General features: G+C 35.4%; 1 protein-coding gene across 13 annotated transcripts in view; it reads right to left on the minus strand.

Annotated features, from left to right (window-relative positions):
- Positions 1-20,662, minus strand: part of fgf13a (fibroblast growth factor 13a) — a 232,435-nt gene that overhangs the window by 34,968 nt on the left and 176,805 nt on the right. For all 13 annotated transcript variants that reach the window (XM_073921379.1, XM_073921375.1, XM_073921376.1 and 10 more), the window contains 1 exon segment: positions 11,313-11,416. In XM_073921379.1, coding sequence (XP_073777480.1) covers positions 11,313-11,416 — 104 coding nt within the window.

Genomic DNA, 20,662 nt, shown 5'->3' on the forward strand with positions numbered 1-20,662 from the left:
GGAAACTATGCTACATTTCAAATAGAAAAATTCTTTAGCAACACCAAAAATGTCATTTTTGATTTATTTAATGCATACAGTATAACATAAAATGGTTAACTGTAAACAGAGGCAGACTTGAAGCCTCGCAGCAGCACAAAAGCAGTTTCAGTCTGCTGTACGTCATTCACTACCTGCTCTTCATTGATTGGGGATTCCCCAACATCACTGGCATGTTATTGGCTGGCTGTGTCTCCATAGCAGCACATACTAAGAGCCAACAAAGAGGATTGCCTTCGTTTAGCAGAAGCACACATTGCAAAAACACAGAGAGAGTCTACAGAATTACAGCATATTGGATCATTACAATACCTTATAATACTGTTACGCCACACGCTCAGCATCCTTCACCCATAATCACCACTTATGCCAGCTGAAAGCTCTCCATTACTGTGTAAGCGCTGGATTAATTCACAAAGCTACAGTCTAGGCAATACCATCAGCACATTCTGCTTTCATTCACTAAAGAAAATCGAAATCTTCCTTAATGTCTGTCTCCTCAACAATTTTATTTAAAAACCAAAAAGCAGGGGTAAGTTTGATATCATGCAGCTTGATTTACAATAGTGAGGATCCAAGATTGGAAAAGATTTTACTAGGCAATTGAACAATGAGGTAAAATAGGTAAATGAAGATGTTCAAAGACATACACATATGAAAAAAACAAAACATTCCAAAGTTACGATTGGATCTCAGGATTTTTGTTTTCATTATTAGTGACATGTTTTGAGTAAAATGTTCATTTGTGTTTTTTTTTATGAACTACTGATAATGAGTCTTGAAAATGAACATAGTTCAATATAAAATAATAAATAATCCATGATTTTAGTCATATATATATATATATATATATATATATATATATATATATATATATATATATATATATATATATATATAAGATATAATAAACATGTATATAAATATGCAAATAGATGAAAACATTTCATTACACAAATTATTATTTTAAGTCAAAAAGGTTCTTTTGAATACAGTGGTCCCTCTTTAATCACAGAAGTTACGTTCTAAAACTAGCCTGCAATAGGTGAAATCCATGAAGTAGTCCTCTTTGTTTTGTTTTTTTTACAATTATTATAGATGTGTTTTAAAGCTGTAAAACCCCTCACTACATTCTTTATACAATCTTCTCAGAAAGGCAGTAACATTTTCACACATTTCTCTTGTTTAAATACTCAGGTAACTTCTACCTTACTTTAGCATGTCCAGAAGTTTATCTTTTTGTGCGATGGTTAGCACCTTCCTCTGCCTTTTGCACCCACCTACCGTGGGGGCCTTTGAAGATGCAGAATGTTTCATTGACATTATGTGGTTTGTTGGGGAGAAAACTTGCAAACATACAGCACCCACTGAAAAAAATTGACTATAGATGATTTTTTAATTTTTTTTGTTAAAGTAGTAAACAATTTATTTGAGCTAAATTTAAACAAACAAATTAAGTTAAACATTACTAAATGCAATTTGTTTGTTTAAACTTAACCCATATAAATTTTGCAGAAATCATTTTTTTTTTAGTGCAGCACTTCAGAGTCACACTGCTAGCGATTGAAGATTCATGTTAATTTGGCAAGCTGAACGCATTCTGTACTGTACAGGAGACACGGCACAAAGGAGATTGATTGACAATGGTCTACAGCCAATCAGGATGCAGACCTAAATGCGCTAATCAGGACGCAGAACACAATGTGCTGTTAAAAAAGGATGTCAAATTGCAGACAAAAAAAAATCCGCAAAACCGCGAGACCGCGAAAAGTGGTCTTCACACTGTTGACTGAAAGGTTCTATAGCAGAGATGCCCAAACTGGGGCCTGCAGGCCAAAGGTGGCCCATGGAAACCTTTGAACTTGCCCACCATCCCATCTGAGAATGGTTCAGAGATTGTCATTTCAAATTTAATGTAACCTTTTATTTGTTTATTTTATTGTTAAGTTAAAAAAGCTTTCTGAAATTAAATGTTTCAATTTAAATGGTGTAAATTAATCAGATTTAGAATAAAATGTACATACAAAGCATAGAGGACAATGCAGAGACTTTGGAGAGCAAATCAAGGCCAAGGCAGCTTCTGCTTGACTAGTGTATTTGGCAGTAAACTCTACTGTCTAGCAATAAGTTATAATTAAAAAAAAGATATAATGCATTAGTTAATAAGGATCAAAGTAATGTTTTCTATTTATTTTTTAATACTACGAAAGGAATTAGGCAATTACCCATGGCAACTTTAATGTAAAATAGTTCGATATATTTATCTTCAGCCTACAGCTATCAATGATATTTAGTTTTTCGCCAAATGAAATGAATGAAGTTTGAAAAAGTTTGGGCACCCCTGTTCTATAGGGAACTTACATGGTCTCTTAATTTTAAAACCTAGTTTAAAAAGTTTGAAACTTTATTTTAAAGAGTTTTTAAAGCACAACGTCCTTATTTGAAAATATGAAGACAAATTATCAGCAGTTTATAAAATAAAGCACAAATGAACCTTTTAATCAATACACATACATTTACGGCTGCGCAATATATTGTTTGAGCATCGTTATCGCAATGTGTGCGTCCGCAATAGTCTCATAGTAACGCAATGTTGAGTTGGGATTATAGATGACCAGAAACCACAAGTCAAAACACAGGAGATTTGTAAAGTCAATGCAGAATTGAACCATAATGGCGTCAAATTTGATCATCTGCATGTGTTTTAAGTCCCGTGACTGTGTAAACATTTGAAGAGAGTTTAAATCATTTTAGTAGTGGATTAAGATGTTTAAAGAGGATTCATTTAATTTCATTATTTATATGATGAAGAGTACAGTGCTATTTTACATTTGATTATTCAATTTCTGTACCTGAATACTGCTGCTTTTTCTCTAGAAAACCATAAAGCATGGTTTATTTCACTTTAATGTTTGCTCCATTGTGTTTATTTATGACTGTAGTTTGTTTATTATATATGTATATAATAAATTACATAAAAATTCATTTATATTTCACTTCTCTACAAAATCATCCCATGTAACGACAAATACAACTATTTAAGTCATCCGGTGAAATTATATTGCAATATATATCGTAGAGAAAAAAGTAACATTTTTCCAATATCGGCCATTCCTAAAGGCAAATCCAGCGAACCAATAATACCTTTGACATGGTCTCTTAAGTTTCATGCAAAGCTGTATGTCTATTAACACTCCCCAGACTACTAGTTACAGTAGGAATAAAATATGAACACCTACAGAAGCTTGCTGTGCTGCCACTCAAAGTAACTGTTAAATATAGCTTCTGTCCTTCTGCCATTGCCCAGGATGGCGCACGACAACACAACGCTACTGTTGTTGTGGAGAACAGAGCTTTAATTTAATGAGCGCTCCGGCACATATGTTTTAATTACAGACTCTGAGGCACAAATCATTAAAGTCACTGAGCGGGAACAGAGAAGTGCCGTGAGTTACGGAGAGCTTGTGTGTCTCTACAGTACATCCCTGCAGGATATGTTATCACACCTAACGTTATGATCTGATTACATGTTTTTGTCAGACTTCATGCCAGAGTCTCTTGTCTGCTGCCATGTTTGACTTTCTTCCGCCTGCTGTAAACAAGTCCAGCCCAAGTCCTCCTCAAAACAGCTTTACAAAAGATTACACAGATCAGACAACATGATTTGCAGCAAGCAACTCGCCTAACTCAATTTTGAAACCAAATTTTCAAAACTGACTAGTAAGTGGGATGCTTTGAATGGCATGTCATGATTTTGCCAAGTACGATGCGATCCTGGATTAGCATCTACTGTATGTTGATCCTGGAACATCATTTTAGTTCGAAAATGTAATCCATGCTTATTCTTTACCCCTAAACCCAACCATAACTGTAAATAATTCCCAAAATCAGAGGGGAAGATTAGTTGGATCATGTAGAAGTGCAAAAACAGTAAGCCTAAACTTAACATAAACTGTAAATGCATCCCTTAATTCTGATTGGCTGATTGGAATGCTGTTCCTGGATCAACATAGATGTTAATCCAGGAACATGTCCTACTTGGTGAAATCAGGTTGGCGGATTTGAATGACTAGTCAATTAATTGGTCTTGCATAATCAGGTGGTTTAAGATTTTTAAAGGAGTAGTTCACTGAAAACTGAAAATAATTTACTCAACTTCATATAATAATTCATTCAACCTCAGGTCATCCAAAATAGCAGTGAAATCCAAAATTGTATTCAATTTATCATCAAAAGTAATCCATTTGATTTCGGTGGGCTATTGAATGCTACAGTACCATTTGCTGGTATTACAGAGCCAGGATATTATATAATACAAATCTTCATCTGTTCATATGAAAAAGAAAGACCATGGGATGGCTTAAGGGTAAGTAGATTATAGGATACTTTACATTTTAGGTGAATATTTCTTTAAAGGGGTGATAACCCACCTCATTAATCTAATTTAAAGACAAATATATTATTTAACATCAGTGAACTATGCATTTATTCCAACAAAATGAGTGTTTGAGAGTTAAATCAGGTAGAAATCTTTAGCAAAATCCTTAATTATAATTGATATACAGTGGTCCTTAGTTAATTGCGGGAGTTATGTTCTAAAAATAACCCGCAATAGATGAAATTTGCAAAGTAGTCCACTTTAATTATTATAGATACTTAAAGTCTGTAAAACCCTTCACTACACTATTTTCGCAGATAGGCATTAACATTTAAACACTTTTCTCTCTACTATAGCGTAACTTCTACCTTCCTTTAGCATGTTCAAACGTTCAGCTTTTTGTGCGATGGTTAGCATCTTCTGCTGCCTTTTGGGTGCTACCATGGGTGCCTTTGACGGTGCAGAATGTTTCGTCAACATTATGGGGTTTGTTAGGGGGAAAACTTGCAAACATACAGTACAGCACTTTAGAGTCACTGTTAACTAAACTAAAACTAAACTAAAATTTCACTAAACTACGAGACAGCAAAAAGTGAACCACGTTATTGCAAGGGACTACTATAATACACATTTTTTAAATTGGCGTATACAAAAAAAAATTTAAGATATCATTTATGCAACAATGGATAAGTCAATATTAGATCAAAATTTGTGCTTAAAAAATGTTAACCTAAAAATTGCATCATAAATGACCTTTTCAATAACTAAACACATCTACTAGTTTAGACAAATAAATAGTTTTGAACAGAAAATCGACATTCTAAACTGACTGAAAGTATAAAGTGACAATGAAGACTGATGCTGCATAAGCCCCCAAAAAATGCTTTGCTGTTTTTTAATCAAATACATATCTTCTGCACAAATCCTATACACTTTATAATATCAATGTATTAAGTTTTCTGTATTTTAAGATTCATGTTTTTTTTTTTCATTTATGTATGCTGTTAAATTGCATTATAGGATCTTAATCTTTCCTCCAACAACGTTTAATGTTAAAAAGTATAAAAAGTGACTTTTATTGACAATTTTAATAGTCTAAATTAATATATTGTCTGTATTGGTGTTGTAAATTACTGTATAAAACCTGAGGGGGAAAACCGTCAGTACTTTTTCTGTTATTTTATAAACTTAATGGGCTATATGCACACAGACTTTTAATTTTCAGACAGGCAGCCCAAATCCATTACAAAATTGTCAAATTTCATTTCTTTAAAAATCAGCGATCTTCACTGCCTGTTCGATATACGATATGAAGTGAGTCTTGGATCGGACAAGATGAACTGCATTAAATTCAATTTCTCCCCGTCATGTCTTTAAAACAAGACAGTTTATTTTACACCAGTATTTTAAATGGAATTTTAGTGCAGGCCTTTTGCTACTGATGGCGCTACTGGTTACCATGGTCTTACATCTCGTTTTATGCTTGAAAAACTAAATGAATGCTTAAGTCTTTTTGACAATGTACTGTAATTACATTACAATATTGATGCTGTAAAAACAACCTTGTGAAATTGAAAATAGTTACATTAACTTTCACCACAAGTTTATAAATGGCTTTAAAACTGTGCACAGAGCCCATTCTCTCTCTCTTCTGCCAGGATTATGACCAGAACCACAAAATCAGAGCACATCAGACCTGTTCTCAGATCTTTACATTGGCTCACGGTTACATTCAGAATAGATTTTGAAGTATTATTGCTAGTCTATCACGAATGACCTCAATACATTACAGATTTGCTCACTAAATACAGACAGATCACTTAGATCTTTAGGATCAAGCATATTAGAAATTCCAAGAGTTCAGTCAAAGCAGGGTGAATCCGCCTACAGCTACTACGCCCGCTACTGCTGGAATCAGCTTCCAGAAATGATCAGATGTGCTCCAACATAGGCACATTCAAATCAACACATGTTTAGGTGTGCCTTTACTGAATGAGCACTGTGCTACATCTGACAGATCGCACTATTATGTCTTTCTTTTCTTTTTCATTCCTTTAAAACCTGTTTTAACACATTTTCATCTGTTTTTACAGTATCTGTTTTATTCTTTGTCTTTACTTTCTTAAACTTGTCTCTTTTATTCCTGTTTATGTACAGCACTTTGAATTACCATTGTGTATGAAATGTGCTATACAAATAAACTTTACTTGCCTTGTCTTTACATATTATTTCTCATACAATATATTATTAACTACTGAAGTGTCATCAAAAATCACTTTGTTAAACTGTATTGTTGAATTTAACATAAATAAACAGAAAACCCTGGGTATAATGAAATACGTATATTTCAACAATATGGATTTGTTTTTACAGTGTAGCAATGCATGTGTGTTAATGTAAATTCTTGATGAATCACCCTAGTTAGAAGTAAATTATTTGACAACTCTTCCTATCTCAGTTCATGCCAGCTTGCCCGTTCAACGTCTGTCTGTCGTGTTCAGATGTTTCCTTAATGATCCTTTTCCACAGCTTACTGTCTCATCATTGCCCTGTTATTCATAATATGGATGATTTCTGTCAGCCTGGAGATTGAGCTTGAGTGAGGGAGCGTGTGCCATGTTGTTGTGTATTCATTTGCGCCCACTCTCTCCTGTCAGACAACACCAGCTAATGCCAAGCACATAGTGAGTTTCTGACATTTGTCTTGCAGCACAAGTTTGGCAGGTAACTTGTTGCATTATTCATGTCTCCATGCATTCGTTCCATCAACGTTAGGGGCACATGCTGCCTGTTCAGCATAATTTCAAGAGTTTCTAAATGTTTCGATATTAGTCATCTTTGTAGTGAAAGGCACAGTACTCGATTCATGCACTGGGAAAACTCATCTGTCCTCCTATTTTAGAGAAAAACAGTCCATTGGGGACAAAAACACCTTCCAGGCATACAACCATGTTTCAATAATGGCAATTACTCATGGTTTCTGCAGCAGTCAAAAAACCAAATCATCCAGACAACTGAACATACTGATGATTCATATATTTAGAGCAATTACACAAACAGCCCTCCAGATCAACATACTGTATTTTGCTAATTAATGCGAGGCACAGCAGGCAAAAACACTGCTTTTTCAGACACCTGTCAGTTTTGAGATTTTGTGCTGCGGCCAAAACGGGAATTTTCTAAACAGTTTTATTCAGTGGAATGTAAAGATAATGATAAAAATCCAAAATAGAGTGTATTAATTTTGTCACACTTAATTAATTTGTGTTAGTATAAATTTATATTACATATTAAATGTTACGTTACATACAGTATACACTCACCGGCCACTTTATTAGGTACACAAAAAATACACAGTAATGGGTTGGACCCCCTTTTTGCCTTCAAAACTGTCTTAATCCTTCGTGGCATAGATTCAACAAGGCACTGGAAATATTCCTCAGAGATTTTGGTCCATATTGACATGATAGCATCAGCCAGTTGCTGCAGATTTTTAGGCTGCACATCCATGATGCAAATCTCCTGTTCCACCACATCCCAAAGGTGCTCTAATGGATTGAGATCTGGTAACTGTGGAGGCTATTTCAATACAGTAAACTCATTGTCATGTTCAAGAAACCAGTCTGAGACGATTTGCATTTGATAACATGGTGCGTTATCCTCCTGGAAGTAGCCATCATAAAATGGGTTCACTGTGGTCATAAAGGGATGGACATGGTCAGCAACAATACTTAGGTAGGCTGTGGCATTGACACAATGCTCAATTGGTACTAATGAGCCCAGAGTGTGCTAAGAAAATTTCCCCACACCATTACACCACCATCAACTTGAACTATTGATACAAGGCAGAATGGATCAATGCTTTCATGTTGTTGATGCCAAATTCTGACCCTTCTTTCCGAATGTCGCGGCAGAAATTCTCAAAAGAAAGAAAGACTCATCAGACCTCGCAACATTTTTTCCAATCTTCTCTTGTCCAATTTTGGGGAGCCTGTGCGAATTGTAACCTCAGTTTTCTGTTCTTAGCTGACAGAAGTGGCACTTGGTGTAGTCTTCTGCTGCTGTAGCCCATCCGCCTCAAGATTTTCGACTTGTTGTGCGTTCAGGGATGCTATTCTGCATACCTCGGTTGTAACGAGTGGTTATTTGAGTTACTGTTGTCTTTTTTTCAGCTCGAACCAATCTGGCCATTTTTCTCTGACCTCTGGCATGAACAACACATTTGTGTCCACAGAACTTCCGCTCACTGGATAATTTCTCTTTTTCAGGCCATTCTCTGTAAACCCTAGAGGAGGTTGAGCATGACAATCTCAGTAGTTTAGCAGTTTCTGAAATACTTAGACCAGCTCGTCTGGCACCCACAACCATGCCATATTCAAAGTCACTTAAATCACCTTTCTTCCCCATTCTGATGCTCAGTTTGAACTGCAGCAGATTGACTTGACCATGTCTACAAGCCTAAATGCATTGAGTTGCTGCCATGTGATTGACAGAATAGAAATTTGTGTTAACAAACAGTTGGACAGGTGTACCTTTATACAGGTGTACCTAATAAAGTGGCCGGTAAGTGTACATGTTACATATTAAAGTCTCTTTTTTCTTTTCTCCTGGAATAAGCCATTAATCTCCACTTTAGCAATACTAACACCAAACTTTTTTCATATATCTTTTCTAAAGGTTTTAATAGAGGTATTTGTTTATAAACTATATGTCTGATTATACAACATTTTATTCTCCATAAAAATAAGATTGTTTTTCTTTCAGGCTGTTTGCAGCACTTTCCAAATTATGGAGTGATAAAAAGCAATTCCCGAAATTCCGTCTGTAAAAATAATAAGCTGAAATACACAAAAACCCAGCCTCATTCGATGTTCAGATTTTTGCAAATTAGTACATATCATTTATTAAATAATGCTTGATATGCATATATAAACGTAACATTTTAGAAAAGTGTGACACAAAAAGTAGGTTATTCTTAATATATCCAGACAACAGCCCTGGGAAATATGGCAATAATTATTAGTTAAAATTTTAACCCACTTCACCTGCACTGTCTTGTCTAAAGGATGATTTCTCACTTATGAAAGCACAGAGTCTCATCTATCTTTTGCTGAAGCTGAATAAAATGATTGGGACTGGTGTACATTTGCACAACCCACATACTGCCTTGTCTGCATCACCATAGTAACCAAGACGAATGCCAGAGTGCCGACATTTCGTCTGATACCGGCAGGCGGAAGGTCAGGACCGTGAGGGGGTGAGGGGGGCAAAGGGCAGCCTGAGCGCAGCCAGTAAACAAACATCTCCAAGCCATCCACCCTGTAATCACGCCACTTAGCGTGTGGAGCTGCGCATCATCTAAACTAGCAGTGTGTAGCCGAGGTTATGAAAACATCTTGAGATATTTGTCACAGCTGTAACTTAACTCATTTTCTGACAGCACGCCATATGGAGCGAGGGTGTGAGACTGGCACACAGTGGAGGCATTGCCTGCTTATATGGAGAAATCTGTCAAATACTCTGATGTGCTCTTGGGAGTGACAGTTTTGTTGGGGTTCAAGTGGAAGAATGTATTTTAAAGGGGTCATGAACTGACTTTTTGAATATTGTACAAATCTTTGGCTGCATTTACACTGCAGATCATGATGGTCAATTCCGATTTTGTGACTGTAAGCAATTTTTTGATGACCTCACATCATCTTTTAAAAGTGAATCGTGTTTGATTGTCTGCATTTACACAGCACAAGTCATAAGGCGTAATAAGCATAATACATAATAATCATAGGCGTAATGATAATAAAAGAGTGCTCTTTTCTCCATTCCTGTATTCAATCTGTTTGCAGGATCATTTTTTATTTTCTTTTTGACAAGTTGTTTTGCTATAGTTTATGACAGAAAAGATATTATTTGTCCATATTCTTTTAGTTGAGGCTTTTTTAAACCATTAGGGATTTAAATGTCACATCCATAGCGTGATTTATGCATGTTTTGTATGCAATAGTTTTATATTAGTTTATAATGTTTACATGGCGAATGTTGTGCTCATGTGTGAAGATGGTTTAATAATTGCTACATGACAGTATAAAAGCTTTTTTTTTGCCCCAGAATATATGATTTAAGGTTTGGGACTTTCTGAAGTCTGTTCTGAAATTAAAGCGTCAGAGTTGACGTCATTCGATACAGGTTTTAATGATGCGTGACTTACACTGACAGATCAAAATCTGATCTGCCTGCTTACATTACAGGGCACAGATCAGATACATTTCCACATATGAACAAGGCCTGAATTTGATTCAAGTAAATCGGAATCTATGTGATTTTTTTCTGCTTACACACACATGGGCCATATCTGGTCTGTGCCACATACCGGTAATGTTACAACTTCTCTTTCTGGATACTTGCCGGAACAAATTTTACCGGTATTTTCAAAAAGGGCCTGTTCACACATGATCACTTTTGGATCTGTGTGTATGTGTGAAAGGGGCAACTGTTAGATAATGAAGAGACATAATTAACAGTACTGTCATTTTGAGCCATTTGTCTTCAACATAACTTGTTTGTAGACTAACAAGAAAGTTTTCAGCTCTAAAACTGACAGGGTGTCTTTATAGTACAATGACATCTTATACAGTATGCCATGTCTAAAGATCAACAGAGTTTCGATTTCTTGGTTCATGACCCCTTTAAATGTTACCAGAGCATTTGATCTTGGGTCACATAAAGGTCTGTTTATTCAAAGGGTCTGATATCATGATTTGGCAAGAGATGAGGGTAAGTAATGACTACAGCTCAGATTTTGGTCTTGGATCAGCTTGATGTGACTTCTCTCAATTTAAAAGTTTAATGAGTGGTATTCCCATAAACAAACATGTACATAGGAATTGCGTTTACTTACTGATGTATACAGGTAGCCCTCGCTGTTCATGGCCAGATAGAGTTTGGTCTGAACTCCCTGGATGGCCACCACTCGCAAGCCCACTGGTATGAGGTTGAACATGGCTGTGTAGGAGACAAAAAAGTCAATTATATTTCCAAACATTTATGCTTTGTAGCGCATATCATGTGCTTATATTGCATACTGTGTTAAGAAGGATCTAAGTGACTTTAAATGTGGTGGTTGGTGCAAAACAGGCTTTTTCAGAAACATTGCATGTGCAACCATCTCTAGAATTTCCAGAATGGACAGAGGAATAAATTAAATCCAGTGAGTGGCAGTTCTGTGGGTGAAAATGTCTTGTTGATTTCAAAAATTGAAGGTGAATGGTTCAATTTGTTCAAGCTGGTGGAAAGGCAACATTAACTGAGATCTGCAGTGGAGCATCTCTAAATACACAGCACGTCCAACACTGGAGCAGATGTCAGCTAAAAACAGCAAACTGAAACTACAGTTCACACAGGCTTACCAAAATTGGAAAATAGAAGATTAAAAAAGGTTGCCTGATCTGAAAGGCCCAGATTTCTGCAGCAACACTGGGATAGTAGGGTCAAATTTTAGTTTAACCAATGTGTAATCATGGATACATTTAAACTTGCATCAATGGTTCAGACTCCTGGGGCCTCATGTACGAAGACTTGCGTGGAAATCTTACTAAAACATTGCGTACGCACAAAGCTGTAAATGTGCGTACGCAGAAAAAAATTCAGATGTATGAAACACTGCGTACGCCGAATCTCACGCATATTCTTTTGTACATCCGAATGAACGTGAAACTGAGCGCAACATGCACGAGCGCAAAACCCCTCCCTGCCTCCTCCCCCGTATGAATATGCTAATGACTATGCTAATGGCAAAACCCAACGAAAAAGCAACGTCAAAATCAAACAAAAAGAGAAACTTTGAACAGAATGTGAATTGGAGGTGCTGCTTTCGGAGGTAGAACGGAGAAAAGCGGTGTTATTTGCAAGTTTGTTCTCCGGAATTAACAACAAAAGAAAAAAATAGAGTGGGAGAGTTTAGCTGATACGGTTAACACAGTTGGGTCTGAACATCGCACTGAGTGCATTTAAAAAAGAAATAGTGTGGTTTATATCTGTAAACTGTTGCAGTACCCTTAGCAGTCTCAGTGGCGCACCTCATAAGAAGCATATGATCATATGCTGACTCGTTCGAGCACAAACTCGGTTCGAATCCAGCGTCTGATGAATTCTTTCTTCTTTTTTTTCCCGCTACATATCAGATTTTGCCCACTATTTATCACGAGAAAGACAAGTAGGAATCATTAATAAGTTTGTGCATCATATTTTATTTGCACATTTATTGAATGGAAATGTTTCTGATTCACGCATGCAAATTTATCTTCAGATAGTGTCTTTATAGCAATGTGCGTGCAGTAGATAGCTCAGATTACATTGGGAAAACAGGCGACCGCTGCAAATTGTGCTTTAATGTTTAGCTGGTCAACTGTATGGTATGGAAATCTTACATACCTACTATATGAACCCGTCTCATACAGCTGCCATTGCAAGGCTCAGACACTTTGTAGAGAAGAATTTAACACAACTGCCTCTAGGAGTCGCCAATGGAAATAAAACAGACACGCACAAAAAATGTGCGTACGCCTGCCAGAAAGCTGCCGTGAAGGTGCGCACATTCCCACGTTCAGTTCATTGTTAGTAAATCCAAACGTGAGCGATTCTGAGCGTGAAACCTGGCGTACGCAAAGTTTTTGTGCGTACGCAGCGTTGATACATGAGGCCCCTGGAGGTGTAATGGTTTAGAGAGATAATCTTGGGTCTCACCAATTAAGGATTGTTTAAATGCTATAGCTTTATTGAATATTGTTGCCAATGCTGTTGCATTTATGATTACAGTGTAACATGGCAAGTTCACACAAAAAGTCACCAAATATCATTCCAGTAGAGTACCAGTAGAGACATTCTGTAGGAATGTTTCCACCACATTGTTAAAACTATATCATGAAGAATTAACCCATCTATGCTGTTGGGGATGTTTTCATCCTCTCTAAGTGATTCTGAGTTTTAAATTGGCCACATGTTTCTCTGTATTTCAGCAAATAGAAAGGTTTTTAGTGTCAAATCTTATTTTGACACTTTTTTTTAGGAAAATGCTTTGGAAAATTTCAAAAATTCAATAATACACTGGGAAAATTGACTACCCTTTTGTTATGTTTATGTCTGTTTTTACCCCATTATCCCATTATATTAACATTTGTTTGATTGCAAAGGCATTACATTATATGATAAAGCATTCTTGATTGTTGGTGGTTTTCCCTGTTGGGAAGAGGTAAGATTTTAAATTTGTACTGTTGACGATAAGTTGCAGAGCAAAAAAGCTTAAATTTTGCCTTATATATGGAGCATAGAGTGTGTGTGAGAAACACATAAGTGCACTTATCTTGATATGTCTAAGAAAATCAAATATACTGTAAGCAGCTCAGCTCTCAGGAAACAGTAAACACAGTAAGTGTATTTATGCACACACTCTATAATCTGCCGTTTTACTCCATAGAACTCCATATAAAAGCCAGAAACTTTTTTGCACAGGCTTATCTAAAGGGTTGAAGCTGCCAACTGATGATCAACAATAAAAATTACACATTTTATCTCTTCACAATAGGGAAAACCACCAACAATCAAGAATGAATGGGTTTATGCTGCCATGGTTTTGTCAAAAAAATGTCTTTAAAATAGAAGTTAATGGGGCAAAAACAGCCACTAACATAACGAAAGGGAAGTCAATTTGAACAGTACACAAGGGTTAAGGTAGCTGTAAAAAGAAAAGGTACTAGTCACACAAAAAAAATGCAAGCAGCGTGAACCTGAGAATGCAGATGCGCATGTTTACATTTTTCATTATCATCATATCAGCTGCACTGACATTCTGTCCACTCACGCACTGTATGCTTCATCAACACAGAGTCTCAGCAGAATCTGGAAAGACCAGTAAAACTGCACAGCTATCAATATGTCACAACACCATATGTTTTTGTTACTTTAACTTAGTAAAATAATTTAATAATGTTTTAACGTTTATTAGTTGTTTCAATGTGATAGCGTTTGTCTAACTATAGGGCTAAACAAAGTTTGGCTGTTTAGTTGGTTATTATCTGAATAGTTTTCCCCTTGCAACCCTGGTATCTAAACAGAAACTAAATTAATTTATGATGAACTATACTTAGTAAAACTAAAACATCTAAAATTGAAAAATAAAATAAAAATTTATTAAAATAAACATGAATAAATACTATAATATTGTAGTTATAATGAATTTGGCTGATCAGACATAATTATTTAACTTTTATTCAACAAATAATACACGGTCAACTTCTAACCTGGACAAGACTGGATAGTCAGTTGTAATCCGATTCCAAGGTATTAACGCTAAAACCTAAAACCTAAAGAAAACTAGAACCCGGACCACAACCAAAAAGAGAACTAACACAGACTCCAGGAGAGAGAGCTGTTGCGTTCCAGCTTAGGACAGCTTCTCTTAGTGTCTAGTGAAGAGACTTGAACCCTGGCAAGAATTGGGTTAAACGCACAGCTCAGACATTCTCATCTCCTATAACTTTCTTTTTTTTTTTTTTAGTTTAGTACACTGCAAAACCATAAGTCAAAACTTGAAATGACACTCATAGCCTTGCGAGGTCAAATAGCTGAAGTCAACCGTCCATTTGAATGATCGATGGAGGATTCGTTTGTTCGAATTTCGAGTCGATTCTTTTGAAGCCCCGTTTAAATTAATCTTCAATTTACTTTGAGCTAATTTGCAACAGTAATATAAATAACACAAATAAGCTATCCCTGGAGCAGCCCCTTTTCAAAAGGTACTAATATGGACCCTATACTGTAGGTCCTGTATAAACATGATTTAAAAAGAGACAACCAGATAGACACAAACACATTTTGCGGATTATTTTTTAAATCAAAGTATAGTTTTCTCACAGCATTTTACTATATTTTAACTCTGTCATTTTCTTAGTATCCCAGTCAAATCCAGGTCAATTTAACCTGACTCATTCTTATCTACATGTGGCAGCATATCACCTCCCTGCCTGGCAATTGTGTGTTACATTTTCTCTGAACTGCCGCCTCTTTAACATAGTTCCTCTTTTTTCCTTTCACACACGTTTTCTCTCTCTCCCTCTCTCTCTCTCTCTCTCTCTCTCTCTCTCTGTCTGTTTCACACTCGTCCCTCTGTCTCTTTCACACATAGGTTCTCTGTTGAGCAGAGTTAGTGAGCTGTGCGGGGCTCTGTCATCCTGGCACCACTGGCTGTGCCAACTCTCCTCACACCTTTGTCCCCCCTGTCACCACGTAAGCCATAAAGCTGACAATCTCTCCCATCCACACAGCCTGTTTCTGCCAGTGGGCAGAGTGAAGCAGCCAGCCAGCCACCCCTGACACTGAGAGTATCTGAGGAACATAAGCTCGCGGAGGAATAAAAGCACAAGCTTTCTGAAAGGAGAAATAAAGTGAGCCATTTTACTGGTTATGTAACTCAGCTTGATTAAAAAAACAAGAGGGAAACAAACTTACAAAGTGAAAGACTGCTTTCATGGTGGTATGTGTGCTTACAGAGAACAATGTACTCTGATCCAGATTAGCACACTTACAGTACACTGCAGCCATTTAAGATCATGTTGCTGTTACTGTACATAACAAAAGTACAACATACAGTTTTGGATAATACATAATTACAGCATCTAACAGGCCCGTAGCCAGCCTGGTGAAAGGGGTGGTTCTTATCTTAAAAAGTGGACCTTTTTGCAATTATTAGCTATTTAATTATGAGGTTTAAACACTTTTTGGCACTAGTTTTTGCTGGATTAGCTGGTTAGATTGTCATCAACCAATTATTTTTTTGTATGTACCAAAAACATTTCCTAAAGATTTAGAAGGAAAAAAAATTAAACTAATTTTAGAATATATTTATTACATTATACAGTTGAAGTCAGAATTATTAGCCCCCCTTTTTTTTATTCTTTTTTAAATATGAAATTATATATATATATATATATATATATATATATATATATATATATATATATATATATATATATATATATATATATATATATATATATATATATCTTTTTAGAGAAGGTCTTATTTGTTTTATTGAGGCTAGAATAGAAGCAGTTTTTAACTTTTTAAAAAACATTTTAAGGTCAAAATTATTAGCCCCTTTAAAGCTACATTTTTTCCATAGTCTACAGAACAAACCATCGTTATACAATAACTTGCCTAAATACCCTAACCTGCCTAAGTTAAACTAATTAATCTAGTTAAGCCTTTAAATGTCACTTTAAGCTGTAAGAAGTGTCTTAAAATCTAGTCTAATATTATTTACTCTCATCATGACAAAGATAAAATTAATCAGTTATTAAAATGAGTTATTAAAACTATTTTACCACTACTATGTAGTGGCTAATAATTTAGGAGGGTTAATAATTCTGACTTCAACTGTATATCATTAGAAAAAAGGATGCTGTTCAAGCTTTAATTTAAAACCTAGCCTATTGTTATTTATTAGGCAAACACAAACTGGCCAGCACACTCAACTTTCCTCAGTCATGCTGAAGCAACAGCCAAAATAGGATTCTGCTTGGTCTTAAAGTCTTCTTCGATGGTTATTTTCATTTTTATGATGGTATAGCAGTCAAAATAGGAAAAATGAGCTTGTGTATGGGACAAATTCTAGACCTTTGTCAGTGAGGGGTGGGTCTTTCGAACCACCTGAAGCCCCCCTGGCTATGGGACTGTATAATATAATAATCCTTGATCCTTTAAGGGGTAGTTCACTCAAAAATAATTAATTTATAGTATAAAATTGTCTTAATTAACTTGCATGAATGTACCTTTTTTCCTAAAGTCATATAAAAGCTTGTGAAAGTTCAAATATAAAGACCATTGGGGATCTATCTTAAGAAGTTTGTCAGTCTCCAACATTCTGCACAGTCTGCACAATTTTTTCTTCTTTTTATTGGTATTGTACTGTTTTGTTAAATATCTTATAAATGTAAAAAAAAAATTACAAGCATAAAGACCATGAAAAAAGTCAATATTTTGTCATTTGTTTTAAAAGGGTTTTCATGATTCATTAACACTTATGCACTTTCTCAGTTATTATTTAGCAGGCAACATTTACTGTAGGTCAACATGTAACAAATGTTGTAATATTGTTTGTAACATGTGTAAATATTATGTAATCAGTTTTTTTATTGGTTAACCCAAAAAGAAATGTCTCTCATCACTTACACTTTTAGTTACACATGCAAAAGCATTATTGAGTATTACACAGACAATATTTCTTGCTACACTGAAAACAACTATCTATAAATTAACAGTTTTGCATATTTTATAATTCATGCTTTTCCCCCAGTTATCTAGGCTTTTGAATTGAATTATGGGACCTTGATCTTTCTTGCAACAACGTTTGGTGTATATTACACTGCAAAAACCATTTCATAAACTACCAGTACATTTTCTGCTACAGTATTGTACAAACTTGGTTCTCTATGTTTCTTAAACAATGTATTGTCTCAAACTACTAAAATGGCAATAAAGTCACTTTGTTTAACTTTAGAGTTAAATTTTTAACATCAAAAGTTGACAGAGCAAAGATCAAGGTCCTATAATGCAAATCACAACCGTAAATAAACGGAGAACATAGAAACACAGAAAACTGTTAATTAACATATTTTACAGACTATAAAACATTTCCTTGGGAAAAACTATAGTTTAAATCAAAATTTATGCTGTTAACTAGTGTCTTATTACCTGCCTATTATTAAGATATTAACTGTTCATTAGTAGTTATAAAGTATGATCGTATTCTGTATCCCTTATCAATTCCTAAACCCAATTTACTAACTATTAGTGGTCTATTAAGTTAGCAGTGTTAGTTAATGGTATATTAATACCATGAATTGAGACTTAAAATATAAAAAAAGCCTGAGGAGTTATTCTGACTCTTATTTGTTGTTGTCATTTGCCTCTCTACTGATATCTCTACTCCGACCATTAGTATTTATTATCAGCTCACTGCTTTGATGCACTATAGGTTCACCTTTGGCCCGTTCCTGCCAAAAGCATAATAGCAACAACAGGGGAGTTGGGAACAAAGATAGTAAGGCACCGTCTGACTGATTGATTTTTTATTAAAAAAAAAAATTTTTTATAAAATCTCTGCATGCAAAACATACATGGCACATTAAATAATTTTTCTGTTATAACAATAAGAATAATTTTCAAGTTTAAAGTTAGTTCACATAAAAATTCTCCCACTTTTTTCTAAACCCATAAGATTTTTGCTAAAGAAGATATTTTGAACATAGGAAATAGAATAAGTTGAATAGAAGAAATCCATATGAATAGAGCAGTTCAGTATTCTAAATAGATTTGATAATTGTGTGTACTGAAAGCATTTATAACGCACAAAAAGGCACATATAACCATTAAAAATTGTGTAGTAACTACAGCTTAAACTTGCATGTCTGAAGACGGACAAAAGTCTTATAGTTCTGGAATGAAATAAGTACATTAAAGAGATGATAGAATTTTGGGGTAATTCCTTTAAAGAATCAATTCCCCCAAAACATTAATAATTAAGTTTCAAACCAAATCTAGAATAATCTGGGTGAACTATTGCTTTAACACACTTCAGCTCCTTCACCCTCCAGAGAGAACATAAAAACAGCCTCTTTCATCATAAACTTGAGAGCTCTTGATTAATATTTTTTATTTCCAGCAGAGCTCAATCGATATCCATGATGCTATTTTACACAACAGTCCGGACTGTCTTCATCCTCTCTAATCCCACATCAAGGTCCTTCCTCTGGCCTCTGAAGCCCTCTGAATCCAGCCAGGTCTACCTGTGGAGATCAACCCTCTCTGATTCACATCCAGAGTTTTCCATGGCAAATGCAGATGTTTAATAAAGTTTTTGGGACCTTTATTATTTTTTTTGTGACATTCAGACATAGCCAGCACTATGGAGTCAATCTAGGGCCATATAAATGAAATAAGTAAATAAATAAATAAATGCAAATCTCCAAAAATAAAAAGCTCAAACAGAAAAGTGATCTGAGAAATAAAAATTAATATCGCTAACAAAAATTCAAAACTGCAAAGGTAAAATTAAGCTTTGAACAATAAAAAATAATTTGCAAACAAAAAAGAACTACAAATAAAACCCAAGCAGTACAAAAAAACAAAAATATTTGTAAATGAATAAAACTATTTATATTTGCAAAAAATTTTTGTAGCATTGCCTTCAATGCTCATTTTGATTTACTTTTTAGTCAACCTAGAGAGAGTTTGCGATGCTGTTTTAACTTTGCACTTCACGTTTCTGCAGGATTCAATTTGTGGCCCTGATTTGACAAGGGGCGGAGTCAAGGAAACTTGGGTGTGTACAGCAGGACCTGCCTCCATTTAAGCGACGTCATCTTTTATTTATTTTTTAATTGCAAATATTTACGTTTTAGCACTGTTTGATTTTTATTTTTTATTTGCAGTTCTTTTTTGGTTTGCAAATATTATTTTTATTTCTTAAAACTTAATTTTCCTTTAGCAGTTCTTTATTTTTGTTAGCAAAACTTTTTTTATTTCTCAAAAATTAATTTTCGATTGGCATTTATTTATTCATTCTTTGCAATACTTTTGCTTAATACTCAGAAACTTTCTTCTATTTTGCAAGTGTGGCCCTAGATTGACTCCATACAGCACATAAACACTTGCCATTGTGGTGGAGCTCATTTCTGAGGGATTACCTAAGTTTGGCCACTGGGGGTTTTGGAGAAATGACTCAATTACTCACAGCTAATACAGCACCTGAGCTCAGAGATCTGGGAAGACCAAGAGGCCGTGGTAATCATCTCTGCAAAAAAGCCTAGTATAATAACCACACAAGATTTCTGCTGCAGCCCCATTCGCTTCTCGCTTACTTACTATAAAATATAATAGACTAATTTATGCAAATAAAAAAATTATGTAATTTTTGGTGCAATGAGTAGCACAATCGCCTCACAGCAAGAAGGGCGCTGGTTTGAGGCTGGCGAGTTTGCATGTTCTCCTCGTGTTTGTGTGGGATTCCTCTGGGTGCTTCAGTTTTCTCCACAAGCTAAATTGTCTGTAGTGTATGTGTGTGAATGAGTGTGTATGGGTGTTTCCCAGTGATGGGTTGCGGCTGGAAGAGCATCCGCTGCGTGAAACATATGCTGGATAAGTTGGCGGTTCATTCCGCTGTGGCGACCCGGATTAATAAAGGGACTAAGCCAA

Source organism: Danio rerio, chromosome 14 (assembly GCF_049306965.1).
Source record: "Danio rerio strain Tuebingen ecotype United States chromosome 14, GRCz12tu, whole genome shotgun sequence".
Lineage (NCBI taxonomy): Eukaryota > Metazoa > Chordata > Actinopteri > Cypriniformes > Danionidae > Danio > Danio rerio.